The 27,069-nt window shown below is 32.7% G+C and overlaps 3 protein-coding genes across 3 annotated transcripts; all 3 read left to right on the forward strand.

Moving 5' to 3' along the window:
• Positions 1-9,447: 9,447 nt before the first annotated feature.
• On the forward strand, positions 9,448-13,574 carry LOC146901203 (Thioredoxin superfamily protein). Its single transcript, XM_085732246.1, has 7 exons — positions 9,448-9,864; positions 10,513-10,559; positions 10,657-10,771; positions 12,686-12,730; positions 12,816-12,875; positions 13,014-13,109; positions 13,212-13,574. The coding sequence occupies exons 1-7, from the start codon at positions 9,592-9,594 to the stop codon at positions 13,329-13,331; spliced, it is 756 nt and encodes a 251-aa protein (XP_085588372.1). The 5' UTR covers positions 9,448-9,591; the 3' UTR covers positions 13,332-13,574.
• A 4,369-nt stretch (positions 13,575-17,943) lies between these two features.
• LOC146901204 (short-chain dehydrogenase PC-15-like) lies at positions 17,944-18,786 on the forward strand. The gene has a single exon (XM_085731386.1). The coding sequence runs from the start codon at positions 17,944-17,946 to the stop codon at positions 18,784-18,786; it is 843 nt and encodes a 280-aa protein (XP_085587512.1).
• Positions 18,787-22,919: 4,133 nt separating this feature from the next.
• LOC146901205 (AP2-like ethylene-responsive transcription factor ANT) lies at positions 22,920-26,490 on the forward strand. The gene is made up of 9 exons (XM_085731387.1): positions 22,920-23,301; positions 23,401-24,025; positions 24,139-24,221; positions 24,511-24,519; positions 24,649-24,737; positions 24,841-24,914; positions 24,989-25,039; positions 25,155-25,231; positions 25,575-26,490. Exons 1-9 carry the CDS (start codon positions 22,971-22,973, stop codon positions 26,210-26,212), a joined length of 1,977 nt encoding a protein of 658 aa, XP_085587513.1. The 5' UTR covers positions 22,920-22,970; the 3' UTR covers positions 26,213-26,490.
• The last annotated feature ends 579 nt before the right edge of the window (positions 26,491-27,069 follow it).

Genomic DNA, 27,069 nt, shown 5'->3' on the forward strand with positions numbered 1-27,069 from the left:
TACATAACATTAGTGAAGCATAAAGGAAAATTTGAAGTTAAAGAAATTATAACCATGGTTCATAATTGAAGCGTCGATGCTGCTCTTCTTCTACCATTCGCGAGCGATCTCTATGTGCAGGAAGACGAGGGAGCTTAGATAGCTTAATGTAACTATCATCCTTTACATCAATGGCACTTCTACATGAAAAAATGCTATAGCTTCTCAAACTTATAAAATTAAATCCAACACCTTTTTTGGTCTTGCTTTGCATCTTGCAATTTTTATCACTTTTAGTACACTCCTTGTAAGCCACAAGAAAAGGGTCTTCTTGCAATTTGAATCCCTTCCCGGAAGTGCTTCTTTGAGGAGGCTGTGTTGGACATGGAGGCAAAGGAATTGAAATCTTCTTGTCTTGAAATCCAAGAATGTTCTTCTTAGAGAAATTATCAAAATGACTAGGTGGTAATTTTGAAGAAGATTTCTTGTTGATGGAATTCAAAGGACACTCATTGTTGGGAGTCTTGCAAATTCCTGGCTTGTCCTCCCATGAAAAGGGTATGCTTCCATAAGAATGAGATTTTCTATGACTCATTTTAGCTTGACCCAAATAATCATCAATAAGAAATATGGTTCAAATGTTATAGGAAGAGGTAGAGCATAGGGTTTTAAAGCTACTAGTATTTTAATTTTGTTTGTATTCTATAACGGTTAATGATATATCTAAAGGGAAAGCAAATAGAACGTAAAATGGGAGCTGATTATTATTGCTTATAAATGAATCAAATAAAGCACATGTAACCGAAGAAGAAAAATATGAATCAAAATTTGGTCCTAAAAGGTTTTAATTTTCCATAAATGGAGCGAATTAGGACTCTAGGAGTTAAATTGATAGGTATAATTTTTGCAAGTGGCTGTGACATTTCAATTGTTGATTTGTTGGTAGGTGGAGTGGGTGGTGTATTTAGTAACTGATGTATCAATAGTGATGTTTCTACCATTTGCATCTTGGTTTTTTGGTGTAGTTTAAAGATCAAATGGTACCATATCATTAATTTGAACAAGATAAGTAAATCCATACCTCCTCCACTCTTAGGTCCCTTTCTTAGAAATTAGTTCTAAAATCCGCAAGGCAAGGATCATATTCCGTTATGTTTAGTAATCGGAAATTCGTCTTTTTAAAATGAATAAATGAGTTGTTATGGTTTCGAAGTCCGACTCCTACGTATATAATGTAATGTCTCTATCATATCAAATGAACTAAGCTCACAAGAATATTCTATTAAGTTTTTAAATACTTTAATTCATTTATTAATGTCGTACTTAAGATACCCTTGAATTAATATAGGTTTATAATTGTTTGCAGACATTTTTAGTCGTTGTCACTATTGGTGGCAGCTGCATAATCATTCAACATTGAAATCAAATTTTTTTTTTTTTTTTTGGTACAATGAAATCAAATTTTTAATTGTAAGCATGGGCGGATGATGCATGTAACGTTAGTTTTAGCCCAAATAGTTGTTTGCAGACATTTGAAGTCATTGTCACTATTGGTGGCAGCTGCATAATCATGCAACATTGAAATCAAATGTAACATCATTAAGAACAAAATGCACAACGATATTTAGATCTAAAGTTGATTCCCAGTTGGTTTTGTCAAAAGAACACATTGCGTAAACAATGAAAAGGATTATTCTTAACTTTCCAAGCATCATCTAAATTAAAAGTATGAGTTAGGAATCTATTTTTCCTAGGCAGGGGAACGAGAACAACTTATCACCTAATTAATGAAAATGATATATTGAATTGATAGAGTATATTTCAGAGTCAAGTGCAAGGAAAGGCATGGATAGTAAAGTCTAGAGGGGAGGCAGCACCGTCCGTCCCCGGCAATCCTGAGTTCCCGTTGTAATTTTGACAATTTTCATTTAAAATGTATTGGGAAAAAAATTCAACACCACTTACCGTGCCAAACATCTACATTGTAGTTAAATATACGAGTAATGGTTCAAACATAACTTTTACCTACGGATAAATAAACATTTACCTATGGACAATGTATAATTGACACCAAAATTATTAACTTTTACCTACAGAAAAAAGACATTTGCGACAGATTTTGTCCGTAAATACAAGTTTTTTTTTCTTTCTTTTTTTTTTTCAAATTTTGAAGCCCCTCTAAATTTGAGACTCTGTATGAAGGGCCTTGTTGCATTTGCATAAAGTCGCCCCCGAGGTGAGGGATACATTACCCTCCCAATTTCTAATTTTTTACCTCTTTTTTCTGCCTCTCTTTTTAATATAAGATATTGATGTAAATTGGCTCTGGTATCCCATGAGAGAATCCTTCCCCTAGAGATACATAACAAGTTAAAGTATATATGTTTTTAAGATGGAATGAGTTTTTTTTTTTTTGACAAGAAGATGGAATGAGTTAAAATAGAAAAATATTTGGTTGATGACAGTCCAAAAAAAAAAATGATTTGGATACACACATAAAATAATATATTATTTCATTATTTTAAAAACATACATAATTTAATTTCTTCTTTTCTACTTTTTTTCTTTTATGTGAGTATGCTTAAAAGTTGTGACTATTGGAGACCTTCTCGTTAAAGTATTATCATAAAAAAAAAAAAAAGTCTTACATGGTCACAAATATTTGGACACGTTATTTTGACACACATATATAAAAATATATCAATTAATTATTTGAAAAATAGACATTTTTTTTTTCTCTTTTTACCTTTTCTCAAATATATGTGTGTGCATATATGGAGTGTTTAAATACTTGTGACATCCCTTAAAAAAAATACATGTGACCAACCAAGTATTTTCCATCATAAAAATGTCCAATTAAGTAGTTCAAGAAATGATTAATCAAATGATCAACATAATGAATTATTATGAAATTATTAAAGCTTAATTATAGATTAGGTTCTCCTATTTTCACTCGCTCAAGAAATTAGCCCTCTCATTTCAAAATCACCTAGTATTGGTCTCTTCGGCATATGGTTTAAAAATGTATTTTAAATGAAGTAACATACGACCTAAAGATGTAGAATGATAAACACCTATGAAATTACAACAAAACCCCCTAAAAAGTTAAATTTAAATATGATATATTATCATTTTTAAGTTAAAAAATCTGAATAGGGACCAGAACAGAGTAAAATAGAAGGACCATTTCCGTGAATAAATGAAGTAAGGAGACAAAAACCGCAATTAATCAAATTATTAATAATATAAATCATGATCAATTGTTGATGAATAATTTAATTGAACAATTGTTTCTAAATGAACCGTGATGAGTTGAACCATTTAGTTCATCCCAATGAAAGGTCACAACCCTAAGCCATTTAATTATTTTAAACTTATCACATCAAACAATTAAATAGGTGAAAACTTACTTAACACTTGAATCTAAAGGACGATGAGGTAATTCAACCTCTCATAGTTTTATCATTGACTATCTCTACAATCTAAAGGTCTAAAAGGTACGCAAATTCTTATTTATCTTTTTATCTATCTCAATGTAACGCAAATATACCAATTACTTATATCTATGATTCATGGCTAACGAAAATTCTAACATGCTTAACTGAATATATTTAAGGTGAGCACCGCCTCTATATATTATGATGAGTGATGTATATAGGCACTTTATCATTAAGCCCTACCTTGCTTTTGTCTATTCTTTTTTGATCGATTGTATCTTGAGTTTTTTTTTTAACTAAATATCTATTGTACTCCTGTTTATATTTAATATGTTTTTTTGCTTGATTGTGAGTGGTTGGAATGTCAACCTAGTTGGATACCTAGCTTCCATTCTTGTGATACTTTTGCACCTTATTGATTTTATAAAAAAGTAAATAAAGTGTCCTTTTTCCTCCATTCAAAAAAGAAATATAAGAAATTGATTGTTTATACATATTATTTATTGACATTTATTCTTATTATTAATCAACTTTAAAACTTTAACATTCTCGCAATATGAACCTGCACCACTGAAAGAAAATGTTAACATGTGATAGGAAGACATATGTTCTTTTTTAAAACTCGATATTCGATCCATTGATCGATTAATCTAAAGAGCATATGTTAATGAATTTAATAGTCTTTCAAAAAAAATGAATTTAATAGAGAAATATTAATTTTAGAAATTGTACCTTCAACTTTTTAAAAACTGATTTTTTTTTTCAATTCAAAATCACTACTTTTAAGTGGATGATACATTATCTTATTTTTTTAAAACCCATCTCTTTAACCTAATCGCATAATTTCTCTCTAAACCCTCTCTAAACCAGACGCAGAGCCTTCTCCCCCACAAATCCAACCTCCTCTTGCTCTGATGTAGACTCACGAGGGGATGATGTGATGAGGCTCCTCCTCCGTGTCGTCGTTCTCCCTTTGGGATTGTCTCTACCATTCTCCACCGGAGATCTCCTAAACTCATCTGTCGTCGCCGCCGTCGCCGTGCTTTTGTGCGCCGCCATATGCTTCGTTCAGTTGGGTTATTGTTCTTGGTGGTAGGTGGTGGAGATTTGGGTGGTGGAGTTTTGGGTAGTTTTGCTGTTCTTGTGCGCCGCCGTGCGTTTTGGATTTGTTTCACGTTTTCTCTTCCTGTTGTCTGTTTATCCCCTTTTCTTTTTCCAGGTCCGACGTCGTTTTCTTTTGGTTAGTCGCAGGGTGTTAGGGTGGTTGCTCTGGTTGTTCTGAACATCACCACCGTATTGTCCTCTTGGGATCTGTTTTGGAATGTTTTTTGTCCAGTTTCATCTTCGTTTGGTCTGATCCGCTCCATATCTATATAGTTCGTTTTTAGCTTCACTTTGCAGTAGCGGTTGGCTGCTACGCCGCGACCTCCTCCGTTGTTTGGTCGAGAGAAATGGTGGTGACGGGGTGATGGTTTTTGCAGTGATGAAGAGGTGGTGTTATATGGTGCTTGGGTGGTTTTGTGGTGGCGAAGGGGTGGTGGTTGTTGTGGTGGTGAACTGTGGTGTTTAGGTGGTTTTGTGATGGTGATATGGTGGTGAAAGGCGGTTGTTTTGTGTTGGTGTTATGGTGGTGAAAGGCAGGGATTTTTGGTTGTGTTGGTTTGCGGTGCTTTTATGGTGGTCTCCATGGTGGTGTTGATACTGGGTCTTTTGTGTTGGTGCTCATGGTGGCTAGTGCTGATTTTTGTAGTGGTGCTTGTGGTGGTTTTTGGTGGCGGTTATGTTTTTTGTGGGTTTTCAAATACTTAGACGGTGTAGCTTGTTTCAAGAATTGAGTTATCTGTTCATTGTGGTTATGTGGGGTGGTATGTGTTTTTTAGGTGGTGATTTACATGTGCTTAACTGCACTCAACTGCAGAAGAGAAGCAAAGTGCGATTACACGGGTTTTTGGTAGGTTTGATGATTATTTTAGAGGGGTTTTGCAATGGTTTGGCACAAGATTTGTTTTTGCTATTGCGCATGCGTTTAGACTTTGGTTTTTGGAGATGACTTTTGGGTTTCGGTGCTTAGTTTTTATTGGCTTCGGGTACCCTTAGTGGAAGGTGTTTTTGGTTTGTTTGTAGAAGTTTGTATTTGATGTATGGGTGTTTGTTTGGGTGTTCTGCATATATACGACACACTTTTCCTTTGTATGTTGCTATTTAAGTCTCCTAACCAAACATTCCTTGTGCTTGCTAGGATTCGTTGCGTTTTGAATGAATTTCATTTTAGATTCTTCAAAAAAAAATGGATGATACATTAGTTTGCAAAAAAATCCACAATGATTAACTTGCTCAAATAGTGACTCTTCTAATAATTATTTAGCTAAATAATTTTTTCCAACTTAATTTTAACAATTTAATCATTTAATTAAAACCTACTATCGAGTAGACTAACTCCTATAATTTTCATAAAACTTATAAATTATTTTATATTTCAAAAACTAACATCATTTAAATTTAAAATCACAATTTTAAAAGAAATACTAGTGTGTATACTCATACATAAATTGTATAATTGCATGTGAATTCTATTTTAAATAGTGTTAATTTGATTATATTAAAGTTTGTATGCAAAATTATGTGGGTATTACTTGATGTATAATTTTGTGGATCCAATATGTATATACATCAATAGCTTATAATTTGATAATAATTTAAGGAGGATAGTTGGAGATGAGGTTAACACTTTCTTCTAGATTGATCAGAGGGTGGTGTCCCGTTGAGTGTCAAATTTAATCGTTTGTTTGAGTTAGTTGACTCTCAGGAGATGACAGTCGCTGATATGTTTTCCTTAAGATGGGGGGCGTAGAAGTGGAGAATGAGGCTGTTTGTGTGGGAAGAAGAGATGGTCAGGGAGTGTTGCACAGTGCTTCACCATATTGTTTGCAGGTTGGAGAGGTGGATCAATGGCAATGACTTTTGAATCCATCAAAAGGTTATTCAGTCAACATAGTTTATAATATGCTAACAATTGCGGAGTTACCACTTACCCATATTGTATCATACTATTTGCCATAAAGTAGCTCATTTGAAGGTCTCTCTTTTTGTTTGACGGCTTCTTTGTAAATGAATTTCAACAAGGGATAATTCACTTAGACGCGACATAATTCAACAAGATTATGTGCTTTGCCTGAGTGGTTGTGGAGCGGATGAATCAATAGATCGTTTGTTTTTTAGGTGAACTTTTTTTTTTTGAGTATATGACATTGGATTCGACATTGGATTTGTATAATTTTTGTTGATCTGTTGTTGTTATCAGACAATTTCCTTTTTCAATCCTTTTTAATTTGGTTTGCTTGTGTGTGAGTGATCTAGATAGAATTAAGCTAATCCTCTAGACTGTTTAGGATTAGGCTTTTAACCTTTCTCATATTTGTAATTGGTTGTAACTATTTCCTATGTATTCTTCCTTGGCACTTCTTGTGCCAGTTAAAATGCATTGTTAGTTTTAATATATTCTAAAAAAAATCGTCTATCAACTAGCTTATAGTTTATTTTTAGGCTAAATTACGCCAAAGATCCTTTAGGTTTGAGGTTTGTAACATATATGTGCTTTAAGTTATTTTGATCACATACAAGTCCTTTAAGTTTGTAAACACTTTCAATTTAGTTATTCAGTTAACCAAACGTTACAAAAACGATGATGTAACAGTTATATGTATGATATGGCATGTATCCTCATCAAACATCTTAAAACATAAAACAATTCAAGGACACATCCATCCTTACAACCAACTCTGATCCTCTCATTGTCATTCTTTATGACCTCAAATCAAAGCCATTATACACAAAATAATAGAAAACAACTTTCTTGAACTCTTCTTTTGATGGGAATTTATATCCTAATGTCCATCGTTTACAAACTTAATTACCACATCATACACTTAACTGCCACATCATTATTTTTGTAACATTTGGTTAACATAAGGACTAAATTGAAAATATTTACAAATTTAAATGACTTGTGTGTGACCAAAATAATTTAAAAGACCTATGTATTACAAACCTCAAACTTAAATAATATTTAGTGTAATTTAACCTTATTTTTACCAAACATACCCATAATTTAATAATGGCTTAATAGCACTTTTGGCCCCCTATGTTTGCAAAAGTTGCGATTTTGGCCCCCTATGTTTAAAAACTACAAAACCGCCCCTTATGTTTTGGTTTCTTTGCACTTTTGGCCCCATGGTCAATTTTGACCTGATCCACGCTGACATGGCACCCACATTACTTATGTGAGGGGCCAAAATCGCAACTTTTGCAAACATAGGGGGCCAAAAGTGCTATTAAGCCTATTTTTTATTTTTTTAAATTCATTTTCATTTTTTTTTCCATTTTTTTGTTTTGAAAAAATTAAAAAAAAGAGGGAAAATTTATAAAAATTGAAAATAATGAAAAAAATACTGAAATTTTTTTAAAAAATTGGAAAAATTAATAAGAATGAAAACAAAAATCTGCAAAAAAACATTTCGCATGATATGTGTGTATATACATACCACATCATTAAATCATTTTAATAATAAAAAAACATTAAAAACTGAAAATCTTTTAAAAATAACAAAAAATCAGATTATTTTAAAAAAAAATAAAAGATTGATTATTTTTTTAAATTTTAAAAATAACAAAAAATCAGATTATTTTTTTCGAAAAATAAAAGAAAAAAAATCAGAAAAGACATTTAGATTTTTTTTCAAAATTTAAAAAATTAGAAAAAGTTCGGATTTTTTTTTTAAATTTAGAAGATATTTAAAAATATTGGAATTTAATTTTCAAAATAAAAAAAGTTTCGATTTTTTTGTGAAATAAAAAACTGGAAAATATTTAAAATTTTAAAAATCTGGATATATATTTTTTAAAATCCAATTACAATATGAAAATTAAATTTTGAAAATCATATAACCTGAACAAAAAAAAATCAATTTTAGTTCAAAAGAGATTGGAAGAGTAACTTGAGGTACTCACTTTTTAAATTTTAATGTCTCTTAAATAAGACACTTTTTAAAATTTTACACGCATTAATAATTCTTTTTACAAAAATATTCCTATGTAATTCAAGCTTCTCAGATTTTTTTCCAAAATTTTTAATTAAACTAAAATCAATTTTTTTCTTCAGATTATATGATTTTTAAAATTTAATTTTTCTATTGTAATTGGATTTTAAAAAAATATATATCCAGATTTTTAAAATTTTAAATATTTTTCATTTTTTTTGTTTTGCAAAAAAATCTAAACTTTTTTTATTTTGAAAATTAAATTCCAGTATTTTCAAATATCTTCTAAATTTCGAAAAAAAATCCGAACTTTTTTCTAATTTTTTAAATTTTGAAAAAAAATCTAAATGTCTTTTCTGCTTTTTTCTTTTATTTTTCGAAATAAATAATTTGATTTTTTGTTATTTTTAAAATTTTAAAAATAAAATCAATCTTTTTAAAAAAATAATTTGATTTTTTGTTATTTTTAAAAGATTTTCAGTTTTTAATGTTTTTTTTATTATTAAAATGATTTAATGATGTGGTATGTATATTAAAAAATAATCTGATTTAGATGGGATCAGGGGGGTTTTCGAAAGAATCTTCATATTTCAGGGTTGGAATAGAAAGAATCTTTTTTACAGGGGGAAAACTGGAACTCGCCTAAATTACAGGGGGTAAAGACATATTAACCTTTTTTTTTTTAATTTTTTCAAAACAAAAAAATGGAAAAAAATGAATTAAAAAAAATAAAAAATAGGCTTAATAGCACTTTTGGCCCCTTATGTTTGCAAAAGTTGTGATTTTGGCCCCTCACATAAGTGATGTGGGTGTCATGTCAGCGTGGACCAGGTTAAAGTTGACCATGGGGGCCAAAAGTGCAAAGAAGCCAAAACATAAGGGGCGGTTTTGTTGTTTTTAAACATAGGGGGCCAAAATCGCAACTTTTGCAAACATAGGGGGTCAAAATAATAATGGATTTATATATTTATTTTGCAAGAAGAAAAAGAAATTCTGAAACCACATTCAGTTACTGGCGTGGAATAACGAAAACCTCTCCCGCCACTGAAAATATCCGTGGCTCTCTCTTCACAGCTACCTTCAATTCACACTCTCATCTATTCTAGGGTTCATCTTCATTTCAAAATCAGAACAAATCAATGGCAACAACTCTACAATCTCTTCGATTTCCTTTTCATCCATCTATCACACCCCCGAATTCACACACTTACCCCTCCTCTACCATTCACTACACCCCAAAATCTAATACCTTCAAATCTTCATTCATCGGCACCCGAAACAAACGACTTCTTTCTGCTAGAGCTTCGAGTTCACAGTATAGTCCCACTATTGCAGAGAATCTAGGCGATGTTAGTATTTTCACTGCTGCTGGGGAATCTGTCATGTTCAAAGATCTTTGGGATCAGGAACAGGTCAGAATGGTTATGTTCGTATAAAAAAGTTTTGATTTTTACTCTTTAAATGTTTTGGGCACATCACAATTTTTTTTTTTTGGACCTAAATTGTTGTTTTTGCTTTATGGAATACTAGATTAATCACCCCTCCTGTTTGTTAATGTTGTGTTGAAGTAGTATGAGTTAATTAGTTGAAATTGATTTGAGGTTGATATATTAGTTGGAATTAATTCATTTTGGTCGTAAGTAAAGTCTGACTTAGAATTAGTTGAATTGAAATTAATTTATTCTGGTGTTAACCTAGTGTTTGGCCTGTAGGTAAGTAAAGTATGACTTAGAATTAGTTTAAATTAATTTGAAGTTGTATCAGATCAAGGCCTTACTTGGATAAATAATAAATTACTTATTTGCAGCTTATCACGATATGTGCGTATATATAAGCTATAAGCTATAGCAAAAGATAAAATAAAGTTAAATTGGAGAACTTGTGAAAATAAGTTGAAACCAGCTTATGGACAATGTCTGTTTTCATAAGTTATCCCAAATAGCCTCACAAAACTTATGTCAGTAGATAAACTCAAATTAGCCAATCAAAATAGATACTAACTAGTTGAATTAATAGGTTGATGTTAATATGTGGTTGGTGATTAGAGTTAATTCTTACAGGGAATAGCTGTGGTGGCACTTTTAAGGCATTTTGGATGCCCATGCTGGTAACTAATGATCTTTGCCTTTGTGCTTTTGGTTATTAATCGGGATTTGTTTGACTGATAGTTGTTCTTACTGTGGATTGTCTTCTGTTCTTCTTAGTTGGGAACTGGCTTCAACATTGAAAGAATCCAAATCAAGGTTTGATGCAGCTGGTGTCAAGCTAATTGCAGTGGGCGTTGGTGCCCCCAATAAAGCTCGTATTCTTGCTGAACGAGTAATGTTTCCTTGTCCTCCTTTGTCATTTCAGTGTTTGACTGTTTCCCTAGGGAATTATGAGGCTTTAAAAGAGTAACTTCATTTAACAAGTCTGTCTTTGAGTATTTTAGGGTTTTTTACCTCTTTAGAGTAGTTTCGGACGGAAATTACCAATCTAGTATCATCAAATTAAGTTCAACGTAGCATTCGACACATATCTAACAAACATCACATAATAGTGAACCTTCACCGCTGTAGCATAAAAGTATATTCTCATGAAAGATTTGATACATTGAGAAATATTATTGTAAGAAAAGACATGGAGAGAATCTAGATGAACATTTGACTCACGAGCCTTGGCAAGAGCTTTTGCAAGAAATCCACAGCTGATGAGCCAAAGTTGTTAAAAGGCTCTTCAGCAAGATAATTGAATGTAACCACACTGCATTTTAAAATATATTAATAGAAAAAGACTGAATTGGCAATATCAAGCAATACAATGCACATACCAGACACTTGTGTAATCATAACAAATTTCACACTGATTCTCTTTGATATATTTGTTCTTTTGGTTCATAGATCTTTACAGTATCTTCGGTATAACCTTAATAAAGAAAAGTAGAAAACAGTTACATGAGTATGTGTAATAGTTCTATGTTGTGTCAGTGATATCAATGTTGTGCCAAATTGCCAATATACAAATTAAGCACACAGGGAAGGAATAAAGGATGAAATCCATTTCAATGACTTTGGGTAAATAACACTTCTGCATAAACGAAATATAAGTATGCCAATAGTGGTTCAAAGGATAAGAAATAGACCTACCATGACAGTGATTTGAAAATATTTGTGAAAGATGGAATGATTCTGACTTAGGTTCACCTTGTCAGCTTCAGCAGCCTGTAACCATCATCAGGCTCTTTAGTGTTATAGAAAACTTTATAAATAAAGAAAATATTAATAGATCTATCTCATGATAAAACTTGAGTGAGACCAAAAAATAAAGGAATGAAAAGTGGAAGACCTTATTGTTACTAGTATAGTTTGTGATGGATCTGCTAAGTGTTCAACCAAGTGAGGTATCGTGGGTTCAGGAAGTGGGGATGTAGGTTGGACAGGGAAAGACTGTGGAAAATTGTATTCACAAGACTGCTGGAAGGATTCATTGCGGGTGAGATCAGTGTGCCATCGATGAACAGATCCTCACTGGCAAAGAAAGAAGAATGTGGCTGGTATTTATGAAGTTTCAGCGTGATCCTCATCAGCAAGGGAGATGACATGGGAATGATTTCAAAAGAAAAAAAAATCAGTTTTGAAATGTATACCTTATGAAAAATATGCACAAATGACAGATCCATATGGTGGGTGGAGTGTGTCGAGGAAGGGTTTGCCTTTGTGAGGGAGGTGGCCAAGAGGAAGTTTCTGTGAGTTGAAGAGATGCAGGGTAGGTTTTACCAATTTGGAACAATCAGTGGCTTGACACCTGTTTGTTTTTGCCATTTATGAGTTTTAATTATAGATTTCAGAATAGAATTAGAAAAAAGATAGAGTTAGAGATACATTTATACCATGTACGACTTACCTCTTTTTGGTGAAGGTAGGAATCCATGGCCAATAATTTTAAGTTTTTTAGATCAATTGTTATGTTTTTGTTTCAAGTTATCTTGGGTTACTAGGCTCAAGTATATTCTGCCTCAACGGTTTGTGGTTTAATTTTAAATTCACTTCATTGAAGGGTCACTATCTGTGTTGCAAATTTGCCAAGGATAGCAGTATGGATGATCATTTTAATGGATATGGTTCTCTATACTTTAGCATATCTGAATTTTGAAGAATATTCATCTAATTTACGCAATTATTATATGGTATGAACATGTACTTGACGTCAAGACTCAACTGATATTTTCTTTTTCTACTGGTATTGTATGTTCAGTTACCATTTCCAATGGATTGTCTTTATGCAGACCCTGACCGTAAGGTAATGCACGGATATCATGTTGAACATTTACCTACTAGAACTCATTTTGTAAATGTCTATTTTAACCAATTTCGCCTTCTTTCAGGCATACAATTTTTTTGACCTCTACTATGGATTTGGCCGAACCTTTTTCAACCCAGCCAGTGTAAGCTTTACCTTGCACTTTTCTTTAATACAAATATGTGTGCGCGCACGCGCATACATACATATATATACATTGTTAGACAATTTCCATTTTGCATGCTGGTAAATATGTGGTTTGACTTCAAAATGATATTAACAGGCAAAGGTGTTATCGAGATTTGATGCTTTGCAAAAAGCGGTCAAGAACTATACAATAGAAGCCACTCCAGATGATAGAAGTGGTGTTTTGCAGCAGGTTTGATACATTAATCTGGTGGCAAAAGAATGAAAACAAACTTAATATTTTACTTTACAACTTGGGTTTCCTAAATTGATAAAATTCTTTACATTTTGTCAGGGAGGGATGTTTGTGTTTAGAGGGAAAGAGCTATTATATGCAAGGAAAGACGAAGGCACAGGTGATCATGCCCCCTTAGACGATGTTTTTGATGTTTGCTGCAAAGTGCCTGTTGCTTAACTGTACTGTATAAAATTGTAAATTCGCTTAGCATTAGGAAAGTTAAGTTTAAGAGTTGTATTATTAGAATACCATTCACTGTGAATCATACAAGATGCAACATGTAATATGCTGTGGATATATGGTTAAAAATCATATTTATATAATTCAATCTATAAATCTTTTGTAATTTATACAGTTATTGGGAACTTAATTATATTGTAACAAAACTTGAGTTAGAAATGACAATTATCACATATGTAAGCTGTTCTTGTTTTAACCACTATAATGAAATTGTAAATAGTTGTATATACCTAAAGACTGAAACTCTGAAAGTAACATACTAACAGTAATGGTAATATAATTTTAAGTTGTAACTACAAGAATAAAATTCTCTTTGCTGTTGAGGCATATGGGGCTTGGTCATGGTGGTACTTGTGCTGGCCCTTTACCATGCCCTTAACCCCAAGCTGGACTATCTGGGCCCAATTTCATCTACAACCCATGTTTCTAAAAAACAAGACGGTTGCTCAATAGGCCCCTCAAAATTGCTCACATTTCTGAAAAAAGCTGATCGGGAGTTATGTTCTGATCGAGAGAGAAATTGAGAGGCCTATTGAGCAACATAAAAAAAACAACGCATTCTTTTGGAATTATACTTGTGGACCGGACAAAAAAAATTGCGTTTTCTTGTTTAGAAGGATATTTCTGGAATCTGGACAGCAAAAAACTGTTATGTTGGACCATCACATGCAAGTGCTGTTTATATGTCATTCCCAGTGATAGAAATAGTTAGAAGATGTACTGCCAGTGATAGAAATAGTTAGAAGATGTAATGCTAATTTGAGCTTTTCAATTGTTTAGTTTAAAAATTCTAAGTAACTGGTTTGAAGTATCTGTAGCAGTTGGAGTGGACTATACACTACTAATCGGGTAAGGATTGTTCATTCTTTTATGACATTCTTACATAAATGAAGTCCATTCTATTGAAAAAAAAATATTAGGAACACACTTTCAAACACATTTCCTAAATTTATTGGTTAACTGTTGAAAAATTGGAATTACATTTGAGCCTAAATGTGTACGTTGTGACTGCAAAGTGCAAACCAAACATACCCTTAACCTATCACATCATTCTTTGGGAGAAAAAAAAAAGAAGTGAAAATGCACAAGTAAAGAAAGAATATCCAATGCTTTTTTCCCATCCTAAATCGAACAGGACAACTATTATTAGTAAATGAATTGGTGTTAATGAAAAAGTGTTAATCAAAATAGTTATATTGGACATGACAAGACGAAAATAGTCCTAGTGATAAGAAATTCATATATGACTTGTAACTTTTTTATTACCATACAGAGTCATGCATTTTGAATATGCAGCATTTTCCATTTATGTACTAACTTCAGAATTTTGTAATTTAGACCGTTTAACTAATGTCATGTATTTACTATGAAGCACAAACAATTCTCGGATTAGACGTGTCCTGGTGTCGGACATGTGTCGTGTCCGACACTGACACAACACCTACACATATAATTACACTGAATTATGTGATTTTTTCAAACTATTAGCGGTGTCGATGTATCAGTGTCCGTGTCATGTTCAGTGTATGTGTCCGTATCCGTGCGTCATATATACCGTTTAAAGAAAATGGCTATTTGTAATTTCAGAATTTGTTTTAAATTTGTCAAGTTTTAGAGACTAACCAACTTTTTCAAAGACCAATTTGGTGATTTCCTATAAAAGACACCATGCTGGTTTCTTGTTGTGTAGAGTTGTAGCAGATACTATATGATAGCAACCTGTGAGTGAGTGAGTCCAATGGGGACAAAAGCTTTGGCTTTATCCTGTTTTTAACTGAAAGAAATCCGTAGCATTTCAATTTTCAACCATCCCACCAATTGTACATCGAATTTCCAAGGTCATTCCAACCTGTTTTGCACTTCTTTGGTCTCTTTCATTGTCCTATGAATGTGAATAGTTTGGTTTGGATAGGCTTTAGTAATAAATTAGGATGCAAAGGACTAAGCTATGTATTTATTTTTTCCACAATTTTTCACATAGTACTACTTATGGCTTCTTTTTCCTTGTGTTAAAGAAAATCTAGTATGTCTTCGCTGCAGGCCTGAAATTAATCTAGACTAGGTTGTCGTTTTGCCTATATCAAAACTAAAGTAGAAATGTGTTAGATCCTTGAATAGATTTATACCATAAGTGTCACGCGGTAGAATACTCCCATTTTTTCAAAAGAAATGAAGAGTTCCCATTTATGTTACCAAGATTGTGTGTTTATCTTTCTCCTGTATATCCTTTCAATTTAGAAAACGACTTGATCGGTGTTGATTTAACAAAAATAAGAAAACCCAACATTACTTAGATTTTGAGGTAATAATATTCAATTACCTTATTTTTTGACTAATCAACACCAAGTGTGTCATCGTCTCAACCGTGAGGATACATAGTACTATGAACCTCTATTTACGAGAAACAACATCAATTATTTTTAGAGTTTCAAAAGATTTTCAAATGTGTAAGCCATATAAATATAATTCTCCACCCTAAAAATCATCTAAGATAGCAGAGACTTTGTCTGATGTGTGCAAGTAAAATAATCTTACACACAATGCATAAGTTTGTTTTACATCATTAACTCAGTAAGTCTTTTCATATTTATACACGATGCAAGACTTGTATCACTTGTACACTATAGAACAATTCAATATTAGATAGTAGTGTGATATTTAGTTGGATATTTGGAAGTAAGATGAGATGAGGGTAAAAAGGAAAAGAGAATACTGAATGTTGTGGTCAGCAAAGTAGTCATAAAAGAGATTCTCATCCAAGAGTACGACATGTAACATTAATGTTAGAGAGAGAGGAAATGGACTGGGCGTGGGGTAAAGTCAAGTAATGGGGCTAAGAGGTACAGAGGAAAATGGCATTCCATTGGGTTGAATGAAAGCTTTACTTAAATACTCAGAAAGAGAAAGTGCACAAAACAACTTTTTCTTCCCATGCATACACTGTAATATTAACAGGTTTGGATGGTAATCAGATTAGTTGCTATCCAATTTCACTTTTTTCTGTTGACTCTGTATGCTTTGTTTGGGCAATTCTATTAATTTCCATTTCATTTTCCCATGGGATATTAGCAGGGTTCGTTTTCTTTATCAAGTTAACTTGACAATTTTTCTGTCTTCTGTTCACATTATTAATGTGGAACTTTTTACACTTGTGACTAACCAGTTCATACATCATTCATGTTTATGTAGTCATGTACTAATCAATTTCTTACTAGAAATGGTTTATCTGACAGATTAAGCAATTTTTACATATTTAGATTGTGTGAACACAGCAATCACAATTCTGTGACAGCACAAAGTCAAATACATTGGTGGTCATTCGATTATGATCATACGATCTAAATTTCAAGTATGTATCTTAATCAAATGATCAATGATATAGTTGGCTACGTAAAAACACAACAATGTGATTGCACACAATTTAAATCCATATGTTTAAAGAATAGTGATACTATTGTATCCCACATTATTATAGCCTAATAGTTGATTGTGAGGACGTTTTATGTATGTCTTTGAGTTTGATTTCAGATTTCCACCCTTCTCCCTCCATTTGTGAGTGTGCCCACTAGGTCACTCATCTACAGAAAAAAAAAATCATGACTAAATGATATTTTTGGTCCTTTTTAGGTTTTGCTTTAGTTCTTTAAGTTTTTTTGTTTGTTTGATCATTTAACTTACAAACGTTAACACTTCAGACTCTTTAATTTTTTTGGTTTCACACATTTTAGTTTCTTAAGTTACAAACGTTAGTCAGTCCAAACCCTTAAGTTACAAACATTAGACATTAACATGACGGTTGTATCTTAAGGGATCAAATTACAAAACTTTTGTCATTAAGGGAACAAAGTAAGTAATATTTCTTACTTAATGAACCAAAAAATACTTGAAGGACTAAAATGTCCAACATTTGCAACTTAAAGGTTTGAAATGAAAAAAAAAAAAAACTTAAAAGGCCAAAAAGTAAATGATACAATTTTCATCGCATAAAAATTAATTATATATTTTCCATTTATTTGACTTTATGTAATATTTCTCACATAAATTTGGAAAAAGGCTTGTTATGAGAACCTCTCAAGAAATTTGTAGAAGTTAAAAATATGTTGAGCACAAGGATAAAAATTACAGCAGATTGGATTTTGTTTATTTTGCAAAACATTGAGAATAAAATTTGTACAATTAGAGCTTCTCATCACATTGCCAAATTCCTCCCAGTGGCTGTCATTAAAAGCTGAAAATGTCTTGTACCTATGGTCATGGAGCCATGTTTTGTTGCAAAATTGTCCAGCAGATAGTGACAGGAATATAACATCCCCATCACTGCAACCATAAGAAAACAATTCCAACAAATAACCGGCCAGACGGCCAATCCAATATCAAAGAAGCATTAGTTGCAAAGAATATTCTGTTTTACCTTCTAATGTGACAAAAAACACACAAATTAATAATGAGCAACATTAGTATAAGATAGTTAATTTGATGTAATTAGATTAGCATCCATCCATGTATAATTATTATAAGTATTCAACTAGAGAAATCAAACACAAGAACAATGAGTGAACAAAAAATTGTTCTAGTGACCGGTTGTGCCAAAGGTGGCATTGGCTATGAATATTGCAAAGCATTTGCCGAGAAAAATTGCCGCGTCATAGCCTCTGACATCTCAAGTCGGATAAAAGACATGTCAGATTTTGAGTCAGATAACAACATAGAGACACTCGAACTTGACGTTTCATCTGATCAAAGCGCTATTTCAGCCGTGGACACTATTATATCAAAACACGGACGTATTGATATTCTAGTTAATAACGCCGGAATAGGTAGCACGGGTCCATTAGCCGAATTACCATTGGACACTATTAGAAAAACATGGGAAATTAACACCTTGGGACAACTAAGAATGGTGCAACAAGTTGTGCCTCACATGGCTCTGAAAAAAAGTGGAACCATCGTTAATGTTGGAAGTGTAGTTGGCAATATTTCAACACCATGGGCAGGGTCATATTGTGCTAGTAAAAGTGCTATTCATGCAATGTCAAATAGTTTGCGGTTAGAATTGAAGCCATTTGGGATCAATGTTGTTTTGGTTATGCCTGGATCCATTAGATCAAATTTAGGGAAAGCTAATTTGGAGAAATTAAGTGATTATGATTGGAAGCTTTATAAGGATTTTAAGGAAGCTATATCGGAGAGAGCAAGAGCTTCTCAAGGTGGAAAAGCAACGGATGCTAGTGTTTTTGCTAGACATGTTGTTAATAAAATTTTGGCAAATAAACCACCTAAGCAAATTGTTTTTGGTCACTTGACAGGTTTGTTTGCCTTGCTTTCTTGGTCTCCTCTTTGGGTTAGAGACAAGTTTTTCTCATCACGTTTTGGCCTTAATAGAAAGGTTTGATATTTGAGGATTTGTATGATCATTGTCTTTATGATCAAAAATATTGTTTCAATGTTTACTATTTGAGTCAATGGAATAATTTATATACTGTTTTTTAATGTGTGACATGACAATATAGTTCTTGTTGCTATAGCTACTTAGTATTAGTACAAGAAATGAGGTAAAATAGCATGATGCTAATGTTATAGTGAAGTTTTTATAATCCTAACAATGTAGATTACGTATGATTTTATGAACAATATGTTGGAATTTAAGTTTAACATCACAAATCAATATTGGGAAGGTGATGATTGTTCAATTGCCTTAGCTTAAAATTTTATTTAGATGTTTTGTTAAAAAATAAGAAACAAAGATTTATTTAGACATTTTCCTATCTTTAAACTTTGAGCTTTATAAGGTAAGACTTCTTTTGGTCCTGAAAAGAAAAAGTAAGAACTATTTAGACTTATGAACCATATTTAGGCCATATTTCTAATTAAAGTGAAACATACATTTTTCCCTATAGAAAACCTAATAGGTTGCTAAGAAAGAATTGTATTCATTAGCGAGTCCAATATATTTTTGTCACCCTCTGGTTCTTAGGGGAAGGGGTCCTAATAACATGAAGTTCGGCTGCAAGGTAAGTAAAGTCTAATCAAGAATTGTTCTATCCAAAAATTGAACTTAGGTTCTTTCGAACGACTCGCTGTTTAGTAAAACTTATTACCCACTTGAGCCATCACTTGGTTACTTAGTCCAATATTGTTTACAAGATAATCACAAGAAGGAAAAAAGCATGGTGAATGGAAAGAAAGCAAATTTGACCAAGGCAATGTACAAGAGTTCTTTATTTATCTTTAACAAAATGCTTCAATCTTGGGGCAAAATGTTAATTGGTCTCTACTACTCTCTAGTGCTTGTTGGGTGGATATAGTCATGATTACCACAATCAAAAAGAGGGTATTTTTTCTATTTCTCAACATTCCTCCTGGTCTGGTCCTGCGCTGTATCTTTTCTTTCACTGCTAAAAACTCCGTTTTCGATCTCTTTTATCAAACAAAATCATGCACTATAGAATTTCTGTCTCCACGACACTGGTCACGCAAATTTGCATGTAAATTAATCATTGTAATCATCAAACGGAATCTATATTTTTAAAGTATCAATAGGGTTGGGTCTAACCATGCACAAGTGTTCAGAGATATTTTGCAGGGAAATTTCGGTTTCGGCCATCCGATTTTTATAATTTTTTTTAATATATTTGCTATCGTTAAATTTGCATTGTCCGATTTCAATTAAAGAGTCTAGAATGCATGACTGCGTGATTGCGTCGTTTTCAGAATGTAGGGAACCCGGGTTCCAAACATGGCCAGGACTATATTGTAGTGGGATTAATAATTAACCAATTTGCTAAACGTATAGCAAGGACTGTACCAAAAATCCCTTCACATAAAGTAATCTTGCTGAGGGTGAAGGTGACCTTGGTTAACTGTCCCACATTCCCACTACATAGAATAGAATGATAGAATAAATTAAAATTCACCTATCTTTATTAAGGGAACATCTATACTTGATCCAAAGGGTGTACTTTATTGTAAGTTTCTAGTAGTATTTCATATTTTCTTCTCGCTCCATCAAAAAGTGGTTGGTCGTTACTTATTTGCATCACCAAAATGCATATGGCAAATTACATTAGCACATATACTTTTGATCATAATATTGAATCTTAAATTTTTTACTTGGATAATTGGAACAACAAGTTCTCTATGTCCCTCTTCCTTCAAAAAAAAAAAAAAGTTCTCTATGTCCCTCTGGTAAAATTCGTGCTCTATATTTCTATGGGAAACCAACCAAAAATCCCATGTTGGGATTAGTAAAATATACCAAAGTTCTTTATTTATTATACAAGTTGAAGATGAGTCATGACAATTTCAAACATAAGAAGAAATGAATAATTATAGAAAAAAAATGAAAGATTACATGGTCGTTATGATTAAGTGATACAAAGAGAGTGTGATTATTTATCCACTTGCTAGTTTCCCTATTGAAGAATGTTGATGACTTCACATATATATTACACTTTTTGTCTTGATGCAAATATTGACATCAATAAGGACCATCTCAAAAACTCATGTAATGTATTTTGAACCCAAATTTTTTAATTATTCTTCTTTTATCCAAAACCTTCCTATTCTAGGTGCCTTCTGAATGGTATAGTCACCCAAGTAGGATTGGGCCAGGTCAGATCATGTCACATATCAGAATTTTTATTTTATTGTGTTTTTGTTCTGTATCCTACCCCCACACAACACTTTGACTCCAGAAAAGCACCCTTGACACTAAAGTCATGTGGGTACATTCCTTTAACTTACTCTAACATTTACATGATCATTAACCTTATTTTGTCATTTAAAAAAATTGATTTTAAATTATACCTGATCAAGAAATTGGTAAGTTTTTAGTTTGAAATCTTAACAATCGTTATGTCCATGGAAACATATTCTTTCTCATGACATTTTAACTTAAAGGTGTTAATTGAAACTCCTCAACTTTCGATTTTCTTCTAATCTTTAACCGAATGCAGTAGAAATAAATGAGTGATTGAGATTTTACCCTAATATTTTTTTTAGGGGACACACTACTTTTTTTGAGAGAAAAACTTTATGTGTCGCGTAATACACATGAACTACAATGTGGTAGGTAAGGGATTAAAAGTTAAAACTGTGGACTTCAAATAAACTGATGCAATATTATATAGTACATAATGATACATTATTGAAGTTTAGTCTCAAAAACATACTGTTAGTTAACAGAATTGTGGTGACCCCATCTCTAAGAAAGTGACAAAAGTACAAAACAAAGACAATGCTTTAAAGATGGAGTATCATAGTTATACCTACTTGTTTTACCTAATGGTAATTGTGTGTGTTCCTAATGAATATCCAAAAGGAGATACAAGCCCACACCGCATTAGCAGTGGAGAATGGTGTAGTACAAAGTTGGAATTACAGCCCCTATTATTATAACAGTGGGGTACTGGTGGCAGATACATGTCCTCTAGTTAGGAAGTATTGTAGGGGTCCAGAGCAGTATCTACGAACTGTTTTGAAGTGACTGAAGGGAGCTAGATGGATGGATGAAGGACTTTGTCTACGCCCCGTGAATATTTACAAGTGATTTTGTTGAAATCTGACTGTAATTTTTGTTAAAATTACTTTGACAAGTCAACCATGATTTTAAGTTGCGGTCACAGATACGGTTGTGATTGCAGATATTGCGCCCGCTGCGACACACATTGTAATTGTTGCTCGATATAGTTGATAATGTGTTTATAAATGGTTGACGGTCCATTTATGCATGGTATCTCTAGTTGGGGTGTTTAGAGCTCTTGTACTTGTAATTTTGAGATTGTCTAGTTGATTAACACATGATAGTATAGACGCATTTGCAACCCTTTGTAGAAGATGTGATGTTGTTTCGAACACTTATTTATTAATAAAATTCCTTTACCTATAAAAAAAAGTTCAGTAGTACTTACCTTACAAGTGTAGTAGTGATTAAGTTATCACCACACAAATTCTAAGAAAAGCAACCAATCAAACAAAATAGAATAGCAAGTTTCACTACAATAAATGAATTTTATGTTACATTTTTGTGCTTTGCAATGCAATGTGCACACCTAGCATGACCAATAAATTCTGAGAGGGACTTATTGCATCTACTATACAAGAATGTGGTCTCTGCCATCTCCATTTTTGGGTGAAACACACAGGTCTTTTTTTGGATGACAACAACTATTTTCCAATAGGGTTTTCAATTATTTATTATCATACAAATACAAAAGAGTGTGATAAGTGAGAACACACTCTTAACACAAAAGCAAAAAAAAAAGGGAATGAAAGGAGCGTAGAATAAAGCAAAAGTGAAGGTCTTTCTCATACACGGATCCCCATAGAATGAAGACCTAGCATTGCTTGCTGGAATACATTCTTTTTGTTTAGTTTAAAGGAACTTGCTTTGTTCCCTTTAGATATACATATACCCTTATATACTAACTAAGGCACACAAAAACCAAAGAGAGTTTATAGATATATTTCATTACATTGCTGGTTAGATACTTAGATATGGTATGATTAGTATATGATTGAGTTGCATTGCTTCTAGACATATTTTCCTTGAAATTCTGTTATCTTGTGAGAGAAAATATGAAGAGAATGGAAAACAATGATGATAGTGTTGACATTAACAATGAAAATAACTGGTTAGGTTTTTCACTCTCTCCTCAAATGAATAATATTGGTGTTACTTCACACACTCATCATCATTCACTGCCTTCTTCTTCTGCTTCTGCTTCTGCTTCTGAAGTAGTTCCACTTCAAGCAAGCTTTTACCACTCTTCTCCTCTTAGTAACTATTGTTACTCTTATGGACTTGAACATGAAAATGCTGGCTTGTATTCATTACTTCCCATTATGCCTCTCAAATCTGATGGATCTCTTTATGAAATGGAAGCTCTTAGCAGGTCACAAACACAAGGTTAGTTCAAAGTTTTTTGTTGTATTATGTGTGTATTAATGTATGGTAATCGTTAAAATTCTTGAATCTTGATCCCACTTTTTATCTATTTTTGTGAAGCAATGAGTACTACTTCAGCACCAAAACTAGAGAATTTTTTAGGTAATGAAACTATGGGGACCCCTCATTATGCATGTAGTAGTACTGTCACAGAAACAATGCCTTTGAGCTTAGACAGCATGTTCCAAAATCAAATTCAACAAAACATGAACAACCAACAACAGTTGTCATATTATAACTCAACTATGAGAAACCATGAGTTGATGTTAGAAGGGTCAAAGCAAAGTCAAACTTCAAGTGGAAATTTTCATCAATCAAACATGGGTGAAGATCATGGACTTAGTGGTTTAAAGAACTGGGTTTTAAGGAATTTTCCAGCTAGTCATGGACATGATCAGTCAAAGATGATTGTTCCTGTTGTAGAGGAAAATGAAGGCGAATGTGGATCCAATATTGGTTCAATGGCTTATGGAGATTTGCATTCTTTGAGTTTGTCAATGAGTCCTAGCTCTCAGTCTAGCTGTGTTACAACCTCACAGAATATGTCATCTGCTGTTGTTGAAAATTCTGTTGCTATGGATACAAAGAAAAGAGGAAGTGAAAAATTTGAGCAGAAGCAAATTGTTCATAGGAAATCTATTGATACTTTTGGTCAAAGAACATCTCAATATAGAGGTGTAACAAGGTGTGTTTAGTTCTAATCTTTTTTACTAGTGCTTATGTTGTTTGAAGTTTTTTATTTCTCTTTTTATTTATTTATTATTTATAATATTAAGTATGTTTTGAATTGTTTATTAGGCATAGGTGGACTGGGAGATATGAAGCTCATCTATGGGACAACAGTTGCAAGAAAGAAGGCCAAAGCAGAAAAGGAAGACAAGGTAAGAATGATACTATGTGAACATTTGGATTCACACGATGATTTTGCGGACGGTCCAAAATATAGTTTTTGTCAAAATTACGATGTCACTATGATTTCGTTAAATTCGCTGTGAATCTAAAGATCTTGTCACTTTTTGATTTTGTTTTTTTCTAGTTAATTTTTTTGTGACACATTTATTCTGAAAGATTAACATCTATTTATTTGCCATTCTCATTTTTTATTTTGTTTTTTGCTTTCTTTGCTTGGCGGGGAATGCTTATGCTACTCAAATATTTGATGAGACACAGTTTATCTTGGTAAGATTTTCAAAGTCATACTAGAAGTATCTTTTTGTTATTAGATTCTGTCTTGGTAATAATTTGCTTATGTTTTTAACATGAGGAAAATTAATATTCATTCAAGTCATTCCAAAATTTTGATTTTAGGGGGTTATGATATGGAAGAAAAAGCTGCTAGAGCTTATGATCAAGCAGCACTCAAGTATTGGGGACCATCCACTCACATAAACTTCCCTGTTAGTAATAACAATCATTAATTTGTTTCCATGTCTTTTGTTTCAATTCCATTTATAAGGTTTATTAATTGACTTTTTATTTTGTTTCATTCTCTTATAACAGTTGGAAAATTATCAAAATCAACTTGAGGAAATGAAGAATATGACAAGACAGGAATATGTTGCTCATTTAAGAAGGTAAAAAATCTTTGCTAGTTTTTCTATCATCTCATGTTACTTGTTCATAACATCTTTAACTTTGATCTTATCAGAAAAAGCAGTGGATTCTCAAGAGGGGCTTCCATGTACAGAGGAGTAACAAGGTCTTATAGGCTATATCAATTACTTAGTATTAACCATTAAAATATAATTAATAATATTTATTAAATTTCTAAAGTATTTTTTTTTTCTTTCAAAATCTTGTTCACTTGGTAGCAGACACCATCAACATGGAAGATGGCAAGCTCGAATTGGTAGAGTAGCTGGTAATAAAGATCTATATCTTGGAACTTTCAGTGAGTTCTTTCATACTCTTTGGTTAATTATTTTTCCATTGATCATGTACCAATTTAATATTGTAATGTACTAGACACATGTGGATATGCTTAATCACTTACATTTTCTTAAATTATTACTCCGTGTCTGTGTCATGTCTAATGCTCATGTTTCTGTGAGCACTAGATGTCACTTACATGAATGTGCCGCTAGTAGTTGTGCGCGTATAAAAATATGTTTCAATTTTATCAAAATGTTCTGTTCCAATGTTTGTGGGATCAAAATTTCCCAAGTAAAAATATAATCCAAGGTTAGCATGAAAGTTAAAGCTAATTAGTATTCTCATTGAAATGAAACTTTTAGGTACTCAAGAGGAAGCAGCTGAAGCCTATGACATTGCAGCTATAAAATTCAGAGGAGCAAATGCAGTGACCAACTTTGATATAATAAAATATGATGTTGAAAAAATCATGGCTAGTAGTAACCTTCTCAACATTGAACAAGCTAGAAGGAACAAAGAGGTGGTAGATATGAGTACAACTCAATACATTGATCAAAACAAGCCTTCTTCTGCATATGACAACAATAGCACTCAAGAAGCAATTTCAATGCAGAAGAATATGGTTCTGTATCAATCCTCCCAACATCAACAACTTCAACAGAATCAACCAAGATTTGAGAATGAAAGAACTCATCAAACTTTTTCCTCAGTGTCTTTGGATAACATGTTTCATCAAGAAGTAGTTGAGGAAGCAAGTAAGATGAGAACACATGTATCAAATGCTTCTTCATTGGCTACAAGTTTGAGCAGTTCAAGAGAAGGTAGTCCAGATAGAACAAGCTTGCAAAATCTCTCTGGAATAATGCCTTCAACAGCTTCAAAACTATTGGTTACTTCTGCTCCAAATAGTAATTTGAATTCTTGGGACCCTTCACAACATCTTAGGCCTTCCCTTTCTTTGCCTCAGATGCCAGTTTTTGCAGCATGGACAGATGCTTAGTCCCTTTCTTTTGTTCTCTATCACACTCTCAAGTAAAATTTCAATGTTTTTTTTTTCTTTCTTTTACTTTTTGCATGGAGGGACAATATGTAAGAAATGGTGATGGGAGATAGTAAAATTGAGGGTTTACTTAATTATTGAACTTTTTTGATACAAAAAAGTTTAGATAAGTTAAATCTCACATGATCACTTGTGTCAAAGCATGTTTCGAGGCTCGAAATTCTGCTTTAACCTTTTTAGTAACTTCATTTTAGTAGTAAAGACAAGAATTCCCTAAACATTTTACAATCCTTTAAGACATGGTATTGTAGATTGAATGATAGCAAACATGATTTTAAATTCCATGTTAAGTTGCGCCGTAAACATTTATGTTACAACAAAATGCGAGAAAATATGACCGGTGCGGTTGAAATTACCGACACCATGTCGTTGTAGAGACCTCAAAATCCTTTATATTGGACTACAATTGCGGACCGTTATTTTAAACCGTACAGAAACAAATGAGAAGGCTATAAAAAGGTGATGATTGAGAGAATGAAATGATTAAGGCAATATGGTAATGTGGTAGACAACATTCATCATTATTTTCAACATTTGCAGGTCCCAATTATGCCTAGTTGGGCCTGAAATATCTATTTAAGTTTATCCTTTGACCATAATAATTCTAATGTTGACGTCATTGGTACTGATTTTTCAAGTCCAGGGTCATCATTGCTTAATACCTTTTCTTGTTAACTTTGTCTAAAGGTAGAAGATATTCTCTTACTATACCTACTTGAAACAAAAAAGCAGTGGGGTGCAAAATTAGATTCCTGCAGAATGAATGACTTTATGTGATCTGATTGATGACTTAATTA

This window comes from Medicago sativa, chromosome 8 (genome assembly GCF_051527215.1).
Source record: "Medicago sativa cultivar Bolivia chromosome 8, Bolivia_mono, whole genome shotgun sequence".
NCBI classification, from domain to species: domain Eukaryota; kingdom Viridiplantae; phylum Streptophyta; class Magnoliopsida; order Fabales; family Fabaceae; genus Medicago; species Medicago sativa.